The sequence below is a fragment of the Scyliorhinus canicula genome, chromosome 11 (assembly GCF_902713615.1).
Source record: "Scyliorhinus canicula chromosome 11, sScyCan1.1, whole genome shotgun sequence".
Classification (NCBI taxonomy): domain Eukaryota; kingdom Metazoa; phylum Chordata; class Chondrichthyes; order Carcharhiniformes; family Scyliorhinidae; genus Scyliorhinus; species Scyliorhinus canicula.
Genome location: NC_052156.1, coordinates 33,276,751 through 33,297,127, shown reverse-complemented (window position 1 = coordinate 33,297,127; position 20,377 = coordinate 33,276,751). Strand labels below are relative to the sequence as shown.

The window sequence follows — 20,377 nt, the reverse complement described above, 5'->3', positions numbered from 1 at the left end:
ATTGCTGTTAATAAAACAGAAAAATGTGCATTTTAAAAATAAGCTTCCAATTAGAAGTCTAATTTGTTAGCCAATTTTCACGATATTGAATGTGTGTATGGGCTTGGGTAGGGTGCTCTTTCCAAGGGCCAGTGCAGACTTGATGGGCCAAATGGCCTCCTGCACTGTAAAATTTATGAAATCTTTGTTTCATCTCCATAGTCTTGACACACGGGTGTTCTTGTTCTCTCCCCTTTCTCTTCCTTTCCCCCTCGCCCCTCTCCGTTCCCTCTCATTCTCTCCCTTCACATCTCCCTCCCTCTTACCCCTCCTCACTTCTTCAATTTATCCTTCCTCACTGTTTTCTTCATGGTGATGGCCATTTTCTGGTCTGTCCACCTCTTGTTCCCATCCAAGTCTAACCCAGTTCCAGCAGCACAGACTCTGCCCCTGCACCCACTTTCCATTTTTAAATATCTGGAAAAGCTGGCTGGGAAATCTCCAAATCCTCAGAGAAATTCAACATTTACTGTACCTTACAGCATGGTACCTTCCATTTAAAGGAATCAACACCATAAAAAGACTTTATCCTGTTTCATGCCGACATAAAATGCGTGACCATCCAGCGCAAAATCTGGGCCAGCATTTCAGAAATTTTCAACACAGGCTTATTGTGTTTTTTAAAATTCCCGTAGAAGACTTTGTTATACAAAATATTATTTATTAAGAGTGGGCTGAATTACTTTTGTGTTGGCACAGAATTGTAATTTTCACATCTGGCCCACCCTACTTAATTGCATTTCATTATTCTAGAAGTGCCCTTGCCAATAAAATATGGTCATAGTGGGTAAAAGGTTATATGGAACCAGCTTATATGAGAACGTGTATTTAATATGACAACCACAGAAACCAATTAAAATGTGGTTTTGTGTTATTTTAGCTTGTCAGAATCATTGTACAATACATGGCTAGTCAAGAATCAGCATAAAATCTGGTGATAACAAAATGCAGCTCCACTGTACAAATAAACAGTCTACATCAACATTTTTCAGTTATTTTGCAAAATAATTAAAACAAATTATTCACAAAGTATTCATGCGGCAGAGTGAATTTCTCACAGATTGAAATAATATGCTTTTAGGACATCTTTTCCATCCTTTGATAGAACAGCACCCACAATGCTTACGTAGTCACACAATACACTTAGAAATCCCCTGTGAAAAGAAGATAGTAAAAATTATAACACTATATGCTATTTTTGAAAAGTCCAGCCTTAAAATTAGATTCCCTCCAGATTGTTATTTATCACTATCACAAATTTTGGTTTCAGATGGATTGGTCTACCTCTATTTTATTGCTCTCTCGGGCTTCTACTCTACATCTTCACAGTACAGGTGCAGTGGATTCTCCAGCTCTGTAGGATCACCTCTGCAATGCATCAAATTCCATCCTTGCCCTTCCCCATTCTTCCACGATTAGCAATTTTTTAAGTACGAGATTAGCTTCCACAATCCCCCTTAATCTAATTATTGTTACTATTCCATCCGGTCATTGATTAATCTGAATGCATGAGCTTTAAAATTGGAAAGAGTAACAAAACTCTGCTGTGCTTCTGCTAGAAATTGCACACCCCCACCAAACTGCTTGCTCGGGCTGAACTCAATGACACGAGCTATATTGCCCATAAACAAAACCCATTTTAATTGGCAAGACCATCTACATCCATCTCCATATCATCTACTCGGGTGCAGAAAGTCTCATCTATGACAGTCATCTTCAAACTGACTTACCTAAAATTGTCAACTCCAATCTTCAGAAGAATTTGGGTGCCCCTATATTCAAAATTTCTGTTTTCCAAATCTCTCTCGGACCACTTTTTAGGTCAATTCCACCAACTGTTGCCTGGTTCTCATTTCATTCCCTACCTCACTTGTAGTGATTTGGGTTATTGTGCTTTGTTTCAGGTGCTTTATAAACAGAAGTTGTCATTCCCCGTTCCTCCCAAAATGATTGTACAAATACAAGGAAATAGATCCTACCTGGACCTCGGGTGTGATCCCCCCAGTAAATGGTAATTACTTTCAAGACCAAGGCGTTTGTTTGGTTGTCTTTTCCAGGTGTATACTCTAAGTGACAAATCCATTGATGCAGTGACCACACGGAAGGGATCCTTAAATAACAAAAATATGAAAACAGTTTAATAATTAGGCAGCCATGTTAACTTGTATCAAACAAATTACAGAAATTCGTACCACTGAAATTCCACTGATAGTTTCCTCATGGTCATTAAGCTGGCAAGGTGCATTCCTTCGATGGAAAGTAGTTTCAGTTCTATGCCTTGTGCCAGAATGATGGTATTAGTTCCATGGCCTTCAAGAAGTATATTGCTACTCCTGGCAGCTACTTTGCAGGTGAAATATCCAACCTGTTTAGCTTTTATAAAAAGAAAATCAAATTATTAAAATCGCATTGCTGATCAAAGTGTAGTGTGCAGAGTATTTAACGATGGAAGAAACATTAACACATCACACCAGCCCCATTCCTAGATCTAGTTAGCAATTTACTCAATGTCTATGATAGGTGTACTGCTTTCTGCAGCTTTTGAAGATCTGGACCATTCTTCGACAAACACATGTGACTATTAGATCGAATGGTTAGAATAAACACCTCGGCATGCATCCAAATGCAGTGCCACCCTCTACTACTTCATTATGCTGGACAATCTTCATATGTAAGTCTAGACAGAGTCAGGGCAGGGTGTTTGCCAATGGAGAATACAGCCTAGTGAACCCAATTGTGAACATGCCCAAGTATACACACTCGCTAGCTATCAAGAGTGTGTTATGGGCCAGGGTTTAGAGAACCCCAAAGTGTATCATGGAGTTCACCTGACTCTCAACTTTTAATAGATTGTGCTATGGGGAGCACACGGCCCGCTGTACAGGTGTGGTACAGCAGAAATGGAAAAGTAATTTTTAAAGAAAAACAATGTTTATTCTATGAACTCAAGTTAACCTTTTTGAAACATAGTGAACATCTTAGCAATCATCAACTCAAATACAACCCTGAAAGAATACAACACTAAGTCATCCTTAATAACTTCCCAGAATACAGAAAAAACACCTTTCAATAGAAGCACATTAGGTTTACATTCACTACTGAGAACATTTATAATTTTGAATTCACCAAATGATCAAGAGATAGTCATGGCAGAGAGATCAGTGCACCTCCTCTGTCTGGCCTCAGCTCAAACACTGAAAATTAAACTAAAACATACCCTGCAGCAAACAGCCTAAAACAAAAGTAAAAAGCTGACTTGACAGCTCAGCTCCACCCCCTCTCTGACATCACTGCAGTAATAAACACCCATTTCGTAAAGGTACTGTCACATGACAAGTGGGATACCTAGTCCAGTATAAATGACACATGGAATAGGAGATCATTGGAGTACGTTGCAGTGCACTAATCAACTAAATTAATGGAGAGATTTAGTTCAGATAAACTACGCAGTGCAAATGAATATAAATACAAACATATATAAACTGTAAACAGCGCATGGGATAGAAAGCGAGAAGCTGAACCTTCAGGATATTAAGAAAAAGCATTTCAAAAGCAAAGCCTGCAGTAACTATAAATAAACTCAGGATTGCAAAATCACATTGTATTATTTTGCAGCATAATGTGGAAATCTTTATACCTTGTATTTCCGAATTGTGTTTTGTTTTCTGAAGAGCAATATCAAGAGTAACAATACTTATTTCAAAAGATGTGACATCGCTATGGATTAAGGTAACCACTCTCGATGACTTTTTTGGTAACCAACAAGCTGTGAAACAACTATTTAGTGGTAAGGAATCGGTTGTCAATCTGTCATCGTCAGCAGAATTCATTAAATGTTCTGTCCCCAACACCTAGAAGAAATACATCTTGTTTTAGTGGTTTAGCTCCTATATGAGACTAGATGTTTTTAATACCTTCGTCTTTTATTCCATTTGTCCAGTCAGGCATGGAAAAATAACAATTCATAGCATCTGTTTTATTGACTCACATAGTTTGGTTTTATAATCTCTATCACTTACTCAAAAGGACAGAGATCCAAAGTGAACTGAAAATTTAGCATTCACAATTTAACTTGTAGTTCATAAAAGCACTGTGGCTGTAACTACCTCACATGGACTGGAGCCCTTCAAGAAGGTGTCTCACCTTCACTTGAAGGGCAATTAGGAATGGACAATAAATGCTAGCCTAGCCAGTAACACACACTCCCTGTCATTGGACATGGGAGAGGAAATATCTCAATCTTTGACACTATTGTGTTTGATTTGTATTTAATGTGACCGTTGATGAGATATTTCAGTGTGTGACGTGGACCATATATTAAAAAAGTCCTCAATTATTTTCTGTTTAAAAAATCTATAATCTCCTGCTAAAACTTCATAAATTTCTGAAACTGACACTAAATCATAAGAACTAATTGCATCCTGTTCCAGTTTTGATGTGGGAAACAGATAGGAATTAAGACAATGAAGCAAAATTTAATGACCATTTTGTACAAAGCACGCCCCTGCACATATGGAATGAGATGCATGATAGGACAATGTCTTGATGTTAGTTGAGATGAATGTTGACCAAAGGAACTCTTGCATTCGCCTGACCTACCCAAAACATGGCACCTCCTTCAGGAAGGCACTGAAATTTAGATTATGTGCTTTAGTCCTGGAGTGGGGTTATGAACCTATGACAGGTCTTGGATCCAACCTTTTCTTTGTGAAACAGTGGCATGGTAGCACAGTAGTTAGTACAGAGCCACAGCGCCAGAGACCCGGGTTCGATTCCCGGCTTGGGTTACTGTCTGCACGTTCTCCCTATGTCTGCGTGGGTTTCCTCTGGATGTTCCCATTTCCTCCCACAAGTCCCGAAAGATATGCTTGTTGGGTGAATTGGACATTCTGAATTCTCCCTCTGTGTACCCGAACAGGCGCCAGAGTGTGGCGACTAGGGGATTTTTGCAGTAACTTCATTGCAGTGTTAATGTAAGCCTACTTGTGACACTAATAAAGAGTTTTATTATATAGTCAATGTACCATTTTGCTTCTTAAATCAAATTAATCTCTTTAAAATTAAATTATTTGTAAAAGCTAGCTGTAGAAATTGTATGCTGCCATTTTGAACAATGTCTTTGAGCTCTTCATGACTAAAGGGGTAAATTTTATGATCAGGTGGCAGTGTCAATTGAATGGAAAATTTTGTAAGCCACAAGTTAATACTGATCCTATTCAAATGGATTTCTGATCTACATTCCCTTTGAACCAGACATATTAAATTGTAAAATTTACACCCTGTTAGGATTCTGCAGAATGTGATAGTATAATGAAAGAACCAAGTTGTATGTTGCCTGCACTTCATACACTGCTTCTATCTATGGACATATGCAAATATGTTACAGATTTAGTTACCAAGTATTCCCAACAAGTCCAGTGGATTTCCATGTAATCTTTTAAGCCTATAGTTATACTACAGCCAGTAGGAAGCAAAAACTGTGTCAAGCTACTTCTGAGGGGTGAGTGAGTTCACGTCTTTTAGGTTTAATATCAACCTGATTCTTCACTTATACTGCCACCTTTGCAGTTGTGTGCGTTAATATTGATTTGCATTATTGTGAGCTGTGACAGTGCAATGATTAAAGAATAGGGTTAATTTCAAAAACATGTCAGATCTGCTAGATCTAGACCAGCAGTCAGATGATGGAATATACATCATTTGTATTCGTAAAATACAAGTTACAAGATCATAGGGAGCAACTGTTTACCTTGGCAGGAATATCATAACTTTCCTTTGTACCAGCAATGATCCAACGGTGATCTGGTGATACCAGTAAAAAATCTACTTTATAAGCATCAATTACTGATAAGTGAGAGATCTGGCTAAGATTCGGAATGGTTAGTGTGATAAGTGCACCTCTTCCACTGCCAACCTACAATGAAAAACAAATGCTGAACATATTATTCATCACCAACAGAAGCTATGATTTTTTTTTAAACCAAATTTTTAAATAATCTATTAAAATTTTTAGTTTGGCAAAGTACAAATTTGAAACGGCAATAATTATGGTGGAATCACTGAAACCAAATAACAAACTGATCAAGATAAACTTTCTTGTCCATTGCATAGAAATTATAACACAAATGACTTAAATATAATTCAAACACATGGATATCACAATAACCTGTTACACAAACAGAAGATATATCAGAAAATCCAACAGTTCGAACATTCTGAAAGATAAATACAACAGTGCTGAAACAAGGATTTTAATTTACAACAAAATTCAAGTTAGCCGAACATAAAAAGTTACTGACAGCTATAAAATCCTTGTTTAGATTATGCTTTGAACTGGAATTAATTTTAACATCAGAATTTCTAAAAGTGCAAGAATCAAAGCACAAAGAATAAAAGTAGAATTACATTCAAACAGAATAAATAAATATTTAAGTATTTTGACCATTGTAATTTCCTTATGCCCTAAATTTTTATGTGAAGCAGTTTTTCAACAATCTTAATCCAACCTCTAGGCGTGACATAAGTAATACATCCCTTACTTTTAAATCAAAATTCTTAGCATAATTTATACCTGAAATGTGTCTTGTTATAAAACAGATATATTGCTTTCCTGATTGGCTCAATTCATTGAGCTTTTCTCAACCGAAGAAGCTGCAAGCAAACCCGGGATGAAATTTTCCCAAAATTGCACCTGCACGGCGTGTTGGATCAGGAGAGTAAAGCTGAGTGAAATTTGCCAGCTTCACAGATGCCTTTTCTTGCATGATTTAATTTCAAAGTGCTGGCGAGGATCACGCAGCCAGCTGGAGGGGTGGGGCCTAAATATGCTAACAGAGCTGGGACTCTGAGATTGGGGCACCCCATCCCGATATCAACTTATAAGGCCCCTTCCTTCCCCCAGGGAGATCAGGATTCCCCCTTCCCTTGCTCTAAGCATCAGAGCAGCCCCCCTGTCGTGCATTGGGACTCATCCAACCCCACACCCACAGGCATCGTGGCTCTCCCTTTTTTACGCCCCAACCTTTGTATGCACTGGGGCCTTCCTCGCCCTTCTCGCAGGCATTAGGGCTCTCTCCTCTTGTCTCCTCTCCCAATGGAGGAGGGTTGCCCATTGCCATAGCTCTCTTGGCATTGCCCCCTCCATGTGTCCCTGAGTGGGCACTGCCAGGGTGAAATGCACAGCCTTGCCACTCAACCCTCGGGTTCTCCAATCACCTCTGTGCTCCTGGTGTGGTTATCACACCAAGATTTTTGCTTTTGAAAGCCAGTTGTGACGTCACACCTCCAGGGGAGGAAGATGTGTTGTGGGCAAATGCTACAACATCAAGCTAATTATATTTAAATTTATTTAAATCTATGGAAATCCAGTTGAACCTAATTACACCACTGGTGGGAAAGATCTCAAACTGAGATCTCTCCGGCACAAATCCTGTTTTTGGCAGTCCATGTGATTTAATAATAATCTTTTGTCATAAGTAGGCTTACATTAACAATGCAATGAAGTTACTGTGAAAAGCCCCTAGTCGCCACATTCCGGTGCCTGTTCAGGTACACAGAGGGCGAATTCAGAATTTTCAGCTAGTGGCCGTTTCAGGATTTGCGCCAATGGCAAACAAAGCCGTTAGATTGTGCCCAGGATGGTTTCTCACTCACAATATATGTTTCTACAAATATGGTTTATAATATAAGAAATCGGAATTTCTATCCTGCAGGGCTGTGGATGTTTTATTTAGTGCTGGGTGGACAAACATTTGGTGTCTCAGGGAATAAAGGGATATGGGAATAAGGTGGGAAAGTGGAGTTGAAGATTAGCCCCAATCTTCTTGAACGACGGAGCAGCCTAATGGGTCATATGGTTTACTACGCCTATCTCTTGTGTTCTTGTGTTACACTTCTACATCTCTTATTCTCCTTGTTCTTAATTATTGTGCCATGTTGTCCATTCTGTGTGTGTGTGATTATCTTGGATGAATGATTTCCCCCTTTTAAGCCTCTTCCCACCTGGCCTTTGATCACACTGTCTTTCCATATCCGGCCTGCCATCAGCTGCTGTATAAATGTCCAAGTTTGTGTCACAACTCACCATGGGCTAAACCGTGAGACACCACTTATATTGATTTGGAACATAAAACATAACGAAAAGTCACCATCTAACATTTACTTGGTCTGTTATGGATTGTTTTCAATTTTCAGGTCCTGGCTTATTATCAAAAAAAAATCCCAGCATAGCATTTGACATTCTAAAAATAAAAATCCTGGGGAATAACCAGCAGGGAAATGGGAAAAGCTGCATCGGATGGGGAGAATTTGAAATGGAAAATGTACCTTCATTCAAACAATGAAAAGTAAAATGCAGACACTGAACAGCTGGATAAGATAGTTTTAGGAGGTGGAGGAAAATCACAAAGATCGGGAAATCTGAGTACTTTGTGTGCCAGTGAGTTGAAACTGATTTTTCAGCGCCAACTTTGCCCATATTATCTCTGGTGAAATGATGCCACATTCTCCAAACTGCGAATGATAGAAACATTTTCCGATACATTTTCATTTCAGTCGCAAGAATCAATTCTGTATCTTTTTGCCTTCTGCAAACATATGGTCTTCTTCATTGTCGCACATGTCACAATTGTAAGCAAGCAAACCAGGACCACCTCCTACCCGAACAAGTAGAAGAATACTTTGTTGCCCTAGAAACCCAAGAAATGCAGAAATTTAAAAATACTGGATTCCCAAACTGAATGCATTCCCCAATGGGTGTTCAAAGTCAAAAGTTTCAGCCTGGTTATTACCCATTTTTAGGGCTGGACCAGTTCTACGCATTCAAGTATATCTATTGAACAAGTCATAGAACATTAACTATAGGCATAGTGAGGACACTGATCTAATCCTGGATGAAGTAACATGACGGTAAACGGGGTAAGTCATTATCCAAAAGGGCAAATAAACAAACATGATGAATAATATATTTCAACTACCAATATAAATGATTTCATTCTGGCATCTGATATAAACATTTCATACCTATGCACACATTTTAAAATTCCAGGACACTAATATTATTAAATACATAAATTGACATACAGTTAGGCACAGCTGGTTATTCATGTTGTAGGTCACCAAATTGCAAACTGTAAGTGCCGTAGCAGATACAGCTAATTCGTCTCCAGTCCGTCCATTCCAAACTTTGATTGTTCCTTTGGAGTCTGCAGTGATTGCAAGGTCTTCTTGTGGAATAGTTATTAATTTCACCAATGGCTCTTCTTGTACTGGAGTTGACCACAGTTGTTTACCCTTTTGAAGCAAAGGAATATTACTGATGTGATTTACTGACGTACAGGTGAAACAAGCCTTCTGGTCAAACGTCTCACATACAGTTTTGTAAGAAACTTTATGGATAAAAATGATGTCCTTCTAATGGATGTGCTGAAATAACTTTGCAAACAGAATTATTTTCATCAAAATCCATAGTCAATGGAATTTGTATTTACCACATCAAATAGCAACTGTTTCATTATGTTGACTATACTCAGTGTAAAGAAATTCTTCGTCTGGCACTAACTTTGTGGTCTTCTCTGAACTTTTCCATTGCCTCTTACACATCCGTGTGTGTATCATAGAAATCATAGAATTTACAGTGCGGAAGGAGGCTATTCGACCCATCAAGTCTGCACCGGCTCTTTGAAAGAGCACCCTACTTAACCCCACATCTCCACCCTATCCCTGTAACGCTGCAACCCCATCTAATCTAAGAGCAATTTAGCATAGCCAATCCACCTAACCTGCACATCTTTGGACTGTGGGGAAAAACCGGAGCACCCGGAGGAAACCCACGCAGACACTGGGAGAATGTGCAGACTCCGCACAGACAGTGACCCAACAGGGAATCAAACCTGGGACCCTGGCACTGTGTAGCCACAGTGCTAACCACTATGCTATCATGCTGCCCCGAATTTTACAGGCATTAGTCATTTGTTAGCACTTACTAAGGATGAATTTGTACATTTATTTAATCATGACAACTGACACTCCAGTGTTGGGGACCATGCACTCATGAAAAGAGGCTTGTTATCTGTACTTTTCACTATTTGACAATTTATAATCTTTTTTTACACATTAACAAAATAAAATGACAATTATTCACTGCAGTTCCCACTGAACCAGTTAACGTGAAGTGGATTTATAACAGATTGTGCCAACCTCTCGAATGCTCCATGCTCGCAGTGTACGATCTCTAGATGCTGTACAAACCAATGATTTACTGATCCCAGTATCAAATTGATGGTCAGGATTACTCAGGTACTGCAGACCAGTGATACTGTCTTTAAAGAGAGAAACAAACATGAGTTCTATTAATAGTTTTCTTGTTTATTGCAGATCATCATGAGGGGGCTGGTTAGAAGCAATATCCAGATTGAATTGTGTTTTGCATGGAATCCTCTATTTCTACTTTTTCCTTTTGACATTTTAACTCTGATTTTAACCTGTTCTGCTGGGATAAGTGCTGTGGGTGGCATATTAAAATGGTGACTAGTTCCACAGTTTTAACATTCAGGATTTTCTGGAGCAGAGGCCACCCTGCCAGCTTGGGAGGAAGACTACCACTTTAAATCCTTCAACGCAGCAGCCCCAGTGGCCCTTGCGTGATATTACTAATTATCAACACGAGACGTTTCTGATTCAGGTAACCAGAAACAAGGTCAGTGGGTTACCAGGTGTCTGACCAGATAAGGGAGGATACTGTGGTGATGATGCAGGGCTAGGGAAAACCAGAGTTATATGCCAGGGGATTAGCACTTGGGGAAGTGTGTGTGGGAGGACAGGCTGGTAAAGAGATTGCGGCTTGGGGTGGGACAATTGGGGGGAAGGCGTTCAGGAGATTGGGGTCCAAGAGTAGTAAGAGGGAAACTGGGAAATGCGGGTCGGGAGACGGATTTGGGCAGGGGAAGAAGACGGGACAATGGGGTGGGCATGGAGGAGGGAGACTGGGAAATGCAGGTCAGGAGATTAGGATTTGGGCAGGGGAAGCAAGGGGCAATGGGGTGGGCATGGAGGAGGGAGAGTAGGAAATGTGGGTCAGGAGATTGGGATTTGGGCAGGCGAGGAAAGGGACAATAGGGTGGGCATGGAGCCGAGCATCCTCTGCAACACCAGAGCAGGCCCAACATGGAATTACACAGGAAAGGAACAGCCAATATCATGTGAGTGAAAGGACTTTATCATGGGATGAATAGAGAAGAAAGACAGACTGAGAATTCTGACTGGAAAGGTAAAGGGGGAGAGGGAGAAGCAACCAGGGAATGTTTCATCATTAATGAATATTGTAGAAAAGACTAGAGCATTATCTAACCAGGAATAGGATGTGTTTGAAAGGGCTGAATATGAAAGGGTGCGAGAGGAAAGAGGATTACAGCAGAAAATAGAGAGCACTATAGACGACTAGGATCGAAAGCGCTGCTCCAGTATGCTGTCGTCTCTATGAAAAATATCCAATATTGTTTCTGAGTCAGGGGGGGTTTAGAAATGTTGGTGATGGTTTTTTGAGCTGAGATAGCCCTGCATCATCACTCCCTGCAAGGAGTGCCCCAGATATTGACACCTGGACGTTTGAGCGATCTGTTTGGTTCAGGTTAGAATTCATGTAAGAAGCAATAATTTAAGAATTGTCCTTGCACATTCTCCCCATGTTTGCAGGGTAGGTGAATTGGGTACTTTAAATTAAAAAAAAGAAAAGAATTGTCCTTACTGCAGAAAAAGCAAACTATTTTCCACTTACCACTGTGACCTCTGAAAGTTGTACAGGTATAATCGGAAGTGCTACGCCCTGATGCCATGTGTTGCTCCGTTTTGGAACGATGTAAATAATACTTTTTCCAGGAATTTATTTCACGGTCAGTATTGGAGAGATTGCAGAAGATCCAGCGCTCCAGACATAATCTTCTGTAAATCCAAATGGCATCTATTTATATCAAACATTTAGTACAGCTCAATCATCCAAAGTCATCTAAATGTTTAAGATTGAAAAAGCAAAACTTTTGGAATGGGTTTATTACTGGTACCATTTTGTGCATTTCACAATAGTTTCATAAAGTATGATAGTTTATTAAATAATTGCTGTCTAGATATGCCTTCCATTACATATTGTGAAACAGGGAGCTGGAGACAGCAGTGGGATGCTTTCCCCACAAAATGTCATCTTTGGTTCAATGATAGCACTCTTGCTTCTGAATGATCCGTGAGCCCCCCACTGTTAACTGGGTGAAACTACAGACCAGAAACTTAAATAGACCAACTATATACACTGGCTACTAGAGCAGGTCAGATGCTGGGTATTTTGTGGTGAATTATTCCCAGAAGGAATTCCTCCTGCCTCAAGTCATGCGTGTATTGGGATAATTCTCGACTTGTCTGGGTGCAACTACACCAAACTGAAAAGATAAAGCAGTCTACCTGATCAGCACTTCATTCACTGGCCTAACTGGGGAACAATGGCTTCAATGGATACGATCTACAGGATACACTGCAGAAATTCATCAAGGCTTCTCTACAACACTTCACAAACCTGCAATTGCTAACTCCCTGTTAGATGAGGGCAGCGCATGCATGGGAACACTATCCCATCCAAGTCACAACCATCATGACTTGCACAAATATTGTCATTCTTCATCATTACAGGGTCAAAGGCATGGAACTCCCTACCTAACAACATTGTAGGAGCACCTTGATTGCAGTGGTTTAAGATAAAAGTCCACTGACGCGACCATCAATTCACTTGAGACATGAGTAGAAGTAAACCGTGGCTTTAATCAACTTAGAACAGTGCCTGCCTGCGACTGAACCAATGCTGAGAACTGCCTGCAGGTCGACTGCTCTTTATACCTCCCTTCAAGGGGGAGGAACCATAGGCGGAGCCCATACATGCCCCAACATGTTCCCCTATGGATAATGTCATACAATGGCCCATAGGAGAAGCCCACAAGGGCAACAGTATAGCACAGATACAAATACACTGGTGGATTATTAGTATAATACATTCACCCCCACTTTCCAAAGGGCAACAAGGCCAAACGTGTCCATGCCCCAAATATGAATTTTAAAAGGATCATGAAATTTAAGTTGTTCAATGCAGAGCATATTGCACCAGTTGTCTGATGTACTCGTTACACTCACTATCCAATTAACAATATTTACACCTTAGTCTGTAAAATTGATACAATGCATTCGTAACCAGAGCTGTGCAGAGCAAAAATGTTCACTGTTTGATCCTCTATCTGCTAAGTTGCACTCCTATTAAAGTAAGGGAATAATTGACCAGGGTTCTTGCTTCTGCTCACTGTCCAGCATGCATGAAGTGGTTAAGCTTGACCTGAATTATGAAAGAAATTAAGATATTTCGAGTATTCAAGGGGTGCTTTGTAACCATATCCCAGGAGGAACTTAAAAGGAGAGAAGCACAACCAAAATAAGTTAATTTAAAAAGGAGTAAAATTCAAACAATAACGCTTAGATTTAATATACACCAACTTGCATTTAAACAAGAGCATTTAACTAAATCAAAGGTCCTGATGTGTTTCATGTTTCAAGCGAATGGAGCGGCTCAAGATGGACCCTTGTCAAATTTGGTGTGAGATGCAAACAGAAGTCATTGCTGAATAGGATCAGACTGTGATTTAAACAGGTAAGAATGGAACCAAGGCACCACCACTGAGCTGGCCAACAAAGGAGATCAATTAGAACAGAAAATACTAGAAATACTCAGCAGGTCTGACAACATCTGTGGAGAGAGAAACAGACACAGACGAGGCCGGACCTGTTGAATATTTACAGCATTTTCTCTTTTTTTTGTCGGATTTCCAGCATTCTGCATTCGTCACAGAGGAGAGTGGTGTGGTGTGGTCAACCATGACAAAGACTGCAGGAGTAGTCAGGGACGATAATGGTCCCAGTCACAGAAAATATCGCTTGTCAATTTGGTTATGGGTGGGGTAAAAAACAGATTGGGGATAAAAGTACAGATTTGGGAGGCACCAACACACCTGGACCTTGAAGAGAAAAAGGTCAGAAATGATTGTATGGAGAGGGGTCAGGCATGGATTTTAAAAGAGGAAGGTTGATAATGGTTTTGAGAGGGGGGATCATTTAGGTTGTTGGCTCACAAGGACAGCATGAAGCGATGCTGGGTGGTCAGTTTCGTGAGAAAGGAGTTGAAGGACTAGGCGGTAAGTCTCGAACAATGCTGAGAGATGGAATGGAAGGAGTTGGGGTGTGCTGCACTGGCAGAGGTGCCCTTGTTTGGAACAGGCCCGATCTGCCCTCTGGTAGATGTAAAAGATCCCATGCCACCATCTCAAAGAACAGCAAGTTCCATCTGAACAATATTTATTCCTCAACCAACAATACTAAAATATCACATTGCTATTTGTTAGACCGCGTTTCCCATATTACAACAGTGACAACTGAAAGTACATCAGCTGTAAATTACTTAAATATCCTGAGGTCATAAAAGGTGCTAAGCAAATGCACATTATTTTATTGCGCACAATAGTTCAGACAGCCGACCGTAATGGACCAGTCTCACCTCCACAGCCAAGGAGTTTCTGCAGCATCGTTCCAAGCCTGTAATTACAAGATATGAATATTTATTCTTTGTTGGATTTGAATTTGATGGGAAAAATCTATTATGGAGTCACTGACGAGATACAAAGTTTGCTACAAAAATTGCAACAAGTTAATTTGGAACATCCAACAAATGTAGCCAAATAAATTGTTTAAAAACTGGTTGAATATTTTTTAAAGCAGAGGTGGATAGATTCTTGGTTAGCAAAGGGGGGGGGGGGGGGTGATAGATTATTGGTGGGTGGGGGGAGGGGGTTGCGGGTAAGTGAGATGCAGTTTTTAGGTTACTATCAGATCAGCCATAATCTTATTAAATGGCGGAGCAGCCACATGGGGCTTCTAGCTCGCAGCTCATTCCCAACACTCCAAAGAAAGGTGCCTGGAAATCCTCAGTCATGGAAGCTCCCAATTGGAGTGGGTGAATGGTAAACCACACAATTCTGACTTAGCAACTTTGCAATATTGATAATGATAAGTAATTTGACCGTAATCGTTGCTGGTTGGATCTATTCAGCCTCCTGTCTGCTAATATCCTGCCCTGGGGCGAGGCCTCACTATTTTGAGCAGCAACAACTTGATTTACTGCAGCACCTCAAACACACAAAGTGGTCACAAGGCATATTAGAGGAGTATATTAAACCCGGCATCAAGCTAAAAGAGGAGATATCAGGAGGAACAATTGAAAGCCTGTCAAAGTTAAGTTTTAAGGAAGCTATTAAGGAGGAAGGCAAGAAATTTGGAGCTTTCCAGAGTGTGAAGAGTAGGAGACCGAAAGCACAGCCGACCACGATTAGGCAAAGCGAAATGGAGATGCACAACAGGAGAGAGCTTGGACTGGAGGAAATCCGAGATACGGTGGGGCAAGGTCACAGATGCACCTAAACACAAGGATAAGAATTTAAATTTTGGGTGTTTGGAGACAGGTAGTTTGTGTGGATAAGCCAAATCAGGGACGGTAAATAAGCAAGACACAATGTGGGGTAGGATGCAAGAAAGGCAGAATATTTTGGTTAAGTTAAGCCAGTAGAGTTGTGAAATAGTCAAGTCAGGTGGTGAAAAGAATAGATGAGGGTTTCAGCAGGAGATAGGCTGATGTAGTGGCAGAGCTCAGTGATGTTGTGGAGATGAAAGTAGATGATCTTTACGATATAATGCATTCAGTATCAAAATGTTGATTTGGGTTCAAGTCAGATACTAAATTTAGGGACAATCCGGTTCAGCCACAGACAACAGTCAGAGGCCCAGGTTTTCTCCCATGACGGAACTGCCCCAAAATCACAAGTTCCACCCCCGAACATGGCATTTCCTATTGGGAATAGGCGTCAGGCGTGTTTTGTGCATGCGTGTTTTATGGAGGCAGCTGGCTATTTAAATCATCAACCGGCCTCACTGAAGTGGGCTTTATTAGACCAGGTAAAAGATCTGAACCTCTTGGATATCCTTTGGCGACTCCTTCGGGGGAGGTCAGGTGTTCTTTGGAAATGTTAAAAGTAGGCATAAATGTACGTAAAATGTGCATGAACTTATTACCAGCAAACATGCTGGAACTATCATCAGACCTGTCAAAATTGTCAGAAGCACCTGTTAAAGGACCTGTCAACAATGCCAAGAGAACCTGTCAAAGAGGCCTGACAAAAGCACCTCGCAAAGGGAGCTGTCACGGCATTTAAAAAGCCTCCAGACTGTTAAAGAAAATTATTGCTTGCTATTTAACGATGTTGAGGTAAGCTTGGGGGTTTCCATTACTGGATTAGTGTTTCATGATTGATTTCATAATCACGCATTCCCACAGTAGGGTGCCTGTCAATTCACAGTTCCAAGTGTTTTAGACTCTTTGAAGTGATGGTTGGTGAATTCCAATGCTTGTTGTTATAAGGGATTGTGCACTTGAATTAAATATTTGTTACAAGGCTTTATTTTGTTGAAGGAATGCAAATGTCGCAAATGGGTTTTTTTGAATGAGCGGCTTCTTTCAACATAGTGAAATCTGCAATAGACATTGATAACTTTTCAGAAATGTATTTTATAACATCTCTGCATGTGTCCTGAAGTCTGCCCATGATTTATACTAGTGTGGGGCATGGTTGGCATGTGCTGACACAGTTGATGTAGAGCCTAGAAAGGGCCAATGGGTTGGGAAGGGGCTAGAAAGGGCCACGGGGTGAGGTAGAGGAGCATATCTTAGATTGGGGCATGAAGGGTGAGTGGGTTGTTTGGGGCATAACGTGGCTTAGGAGCATGAGGGGTGATGGGGTCGTTGGTGTAGTAATTGCATGGAGGGTATGAGGGACAGAGGGATGTTGGGCATACCTTGGCATGGAGGCATGAGGAGCAAGAGGGTGTGCATGAGGGAATACATTGGCATGGGGATTTGAGTAGCCATATTGGGTGGGTGGGGAATATATCTTAACATGGAGGCATGAGGGTTCTGGGGTGGATGAGGGTATGAGGTGGCATGGATGGGGCATTGGGAGTGTGTGTGGGAGCGCAGGTTGAGGACCTGGAGGGTCTCTCTTTTTATTTCAACTGGGAGAAAGTCCCACAGCACCGAGAGACAAGCCTTTCAAACAGCTTGCCTCGGCATCTGATGACCCCTTCCCAGGCTGCCTCCCAAATGTTTCCACGGTCGGCTGGTCGACTCCATCCCACACTTTCCCCTAGTGGAAATCCTATCCCTGTGGACACTTCCTCCCGAGGTGGGTGGGCTGAGCCGGGAATTTTCCGGACTCCCAGTGCACGTTGCAAGGATGAAAATCCAGGTCGAGCAGTCTGAGGACACAACAGGCAATGCATGAGGGGTTCGAGAGGGATGGTGGACAGGTTGCCAAGAGATGTCTGGACCGCAATCAGATAGCTCCGATTGGAAGCAAACGGAATAGCCCCACCCAGCCGTCCAGAGGAGGGCATTGAGATTGGTCGTGTCAAAGGGTGCAGAGGTCAAGTAAGATGGATGCTCCAGCAACACAATTATCCAGATATTGGTTATGATGTGGAGATGAATGGTTCTTCATGGGATGGTTGACCTTATGGAGTTTCTATATCTGGAAAAGGTCACACCATTAGAGGGTTGGTGGAGGGAGTTTACCTGAGGTAACAACCATTCATTTCCGACTTTAAAGAACTAGTCCATCATCAGCTGTTTGGGGGGATAATTAGTATTGTTATGAAAAGATGCTATGATAGGTTGTGTTAGTCTTGTTTTTTCTGTGTGTTTTTATCATTACAATATACTGTGTAACATCAGCTATGTTACTGATGTCCTGTTTGATATAAACAAAACTTTTAAATACAAATATTCAAAAATCATTCCTCAGAATCCTATTTATTGAACAGACTGTTGCTGTATCTGGATATCCCTCATTGAATTTGAACTGTAAATCTGAACAACAATGCAATAGGCTTATATTGAGAAGACAAATGGAACACTGGACTATCTGAACAGTGAGTTGGTATTACTCATTCATCTGCAAACTTGGGGGAAAAAAATGAACAAGATAGATTTACAAGGGCAAACAGCAGAAGCAGCGCCTCATTGTGTTTTTGGACTGACTTCCTTTATGGCTTTAACTCCCTCAATACCTTATCTGTTTGATAGCACTGCTGAAAGATTTAAAGTTGCGGCAAAGGAACTTCCTCAGAAGCTGCACACCTAGCCTGAGTTTATACTCTGTCATATTAAACGATGGCTCAGTACCAAAGATAACCAGCACCTTTTCTTTGCCCCTACAGTTAAATAAACAAATTGTGCTGAAGTGTGAGGATTTTACATGAGCAAAACATACAAGTCCAACCTATATATATATAGCAGATGATAGCACAGTGGTTAGCACCATTGCTTCACAGCTTCAGGGTCCCAGGTTCGATTCCCGGCTTGAGTCACTGTCTGTGTGGAGTCTGAATGCTCTGCCTTGTTTGCGTGGGTTTCCTCCCACAAGTCCTGAAAGACGTGCTGTTAGGTAATTTGGACATGCTGAATTCTCCCTCTGTGCACCCGAACAGGCACCAGAATGTGGCAACTAGGGGCTTTTCACAGTAACGTAATTGCAGTGTTAATGTAAGCCTACTTGTGACAGTAAAGATTCAGTCACCTGAGGAAGGAGCAGTGCTCCGAAAGCTAGTGTTTGAAACAAACATGTTGGACTTTAACCTGGTGTTGTAAGACTTCTTACTGAACTGGACAGCAGGCTGATTGACCCCATCAATCGGGGTTTGGTTTGTTTTGAGTCTCATTTGTGATTTTTTAAAAGGCAGTTTCCCTTTAAGGAACTGTCCCTTTAATTTGTCCCTCAGTTCATATGATTTCGTTTACCTGGTTGTTTAAGTGAATCAAATGAGTTGGAAAAGAGGAAGCAAGCAGTGGGTGTGCTGGGCCTGTGGCAACTCTGCACAACTCCTCCGTCAACTTCGAAATGTGAGGCGGAAACGTTTAAACCCGCCTCCCTCCAGGTCTCTGCTGGTTTGCATTGGGCCCAGTGCAATTCCCATTCCGCCCAGGAGCCCTTTGCTTCCCTTTAGAAGTATTTTTGTGAACATTTGCAGTCCCCTTTCTGCGGAATAGTCTCCCACTCATGACCTAGTAAATAGGGGGCCGATTCCAATGGACTGCAGGAAAGAAGCAGGAATGCAGCAATCTCTCACCCAGACATTGTGGGGAAAGATAACTGGATCGTGACTGGCTGGGTGTGTTTCTTGACGGCTGTTTACTGGGGAACCCGTGCTTTATCTAGATTAGGCTGCCTACACATGAAGAAGAAGAAAGTACGCGGAATAAATCTGGCTGCACTATTCCGAGAGGGAACTCGAGTGTTGAATGGTGCTGGGGTTGAGAGTCATTCCCACTGAGCTGCTCTGTGCTGACTGCTGTTAACTTCCCCCATCTCTCTCAGTCAGTGCTGGGACAACCCGCCTCTCCGCCCAGCTCCTTTACCTGGTTCACCAGAGAGGCCTGTCTCAAATCATCGGCCCCCAGCCGAGTGAAGATGTGGATCAGAGAGTCCTGAGTGAGGACAGGAGCCGGAGCGCTCTCCATCCCAGCCGGATCTCCGCTCTCGATCAAACAGGGCGCGGCAGCCGCCGCCATCCTTCTCAATGAGTCTCTCCCCCTGGAGAAGAGCCAGGCAGACACGCTCACCAACTTCCCAGCTCTTCCCTTCCCGCCTATGGCATCCCCAAAGGCACAAAATACCAAATTCAAGACTTCGAGCCCAGACCGTGGCCAACCGGAGATCTCAAAGCTGCAAATGTTACAGAGCCGGCGGTTTGAGACTATTGCCTCTGTTCTGCACTCTCCCTCCGGTGGGGGCCTCACGCCGCAGATTTGGGCAGAGCCAACTAGACACACTACCCCAGTGTGACACTGCACTAGTTTCTCTCTCCTTCCAAGTTAAGAGGTAATTACCAAGCTGATTTTCAGTTCAGAGTGACCCGTGTCCTCACGAAGCAGCAGTGTTCTTGACTGAGGGTTGACTAAATCAACCATGATTGAATGGTGGAGTGGACTCGATGGGCCGAATGGCCTTACTTCCGCTCCTATGTCTTATGGTCTTATGAGAATGAATAATATGGGGCAAGTTTTGTTTTGGAAAATCAACATAATGAGAATTTCATGGCCAGATAGGCCTGTGACCTCAAATGAATTTGGCGGGGGTGGTGGGGGTGAGGCTTCTGCATTCTAAATGTTATTTTACAAAGCTCAGTAAGCTGTACAATTATTTGATCTGAAAAA

The 20,377-nt window shown here is 41.7% G+C and overlaps 1 protein-coding gene across 1 annotated transcript; it reads right to left on the bottom strand.

The window, feature by feature from the left end:
- Positions 1–679: 679 nt before the first annotated feature.
- Positions 680–19,981, bottom strand: fbxw12 (F-box and WD repeat domain containing 12). Its single transcript, XM_038812731.1, is given in 11 exon segments — positions 680–1,193; positions 2,019–2,149; positions 2,232–2,272; positions 2,275–2,412; positions 3,677–3,890; positions 5,789–5,953; positions 9,121–9,330; positions 10,237–10,358; positions 11,813–11,976; positions 14,615–14,652; positions 19,580–19,981. Coding segments are annotated over 11 exon segments (1,476 nt in total). The 5' UTR covers positions 19,733–19,981; the 3' UTR covers positions 680–1,093.
- Between the last annotated feature and the right edge of the window lie 396 nt (positions 19,982–20,377).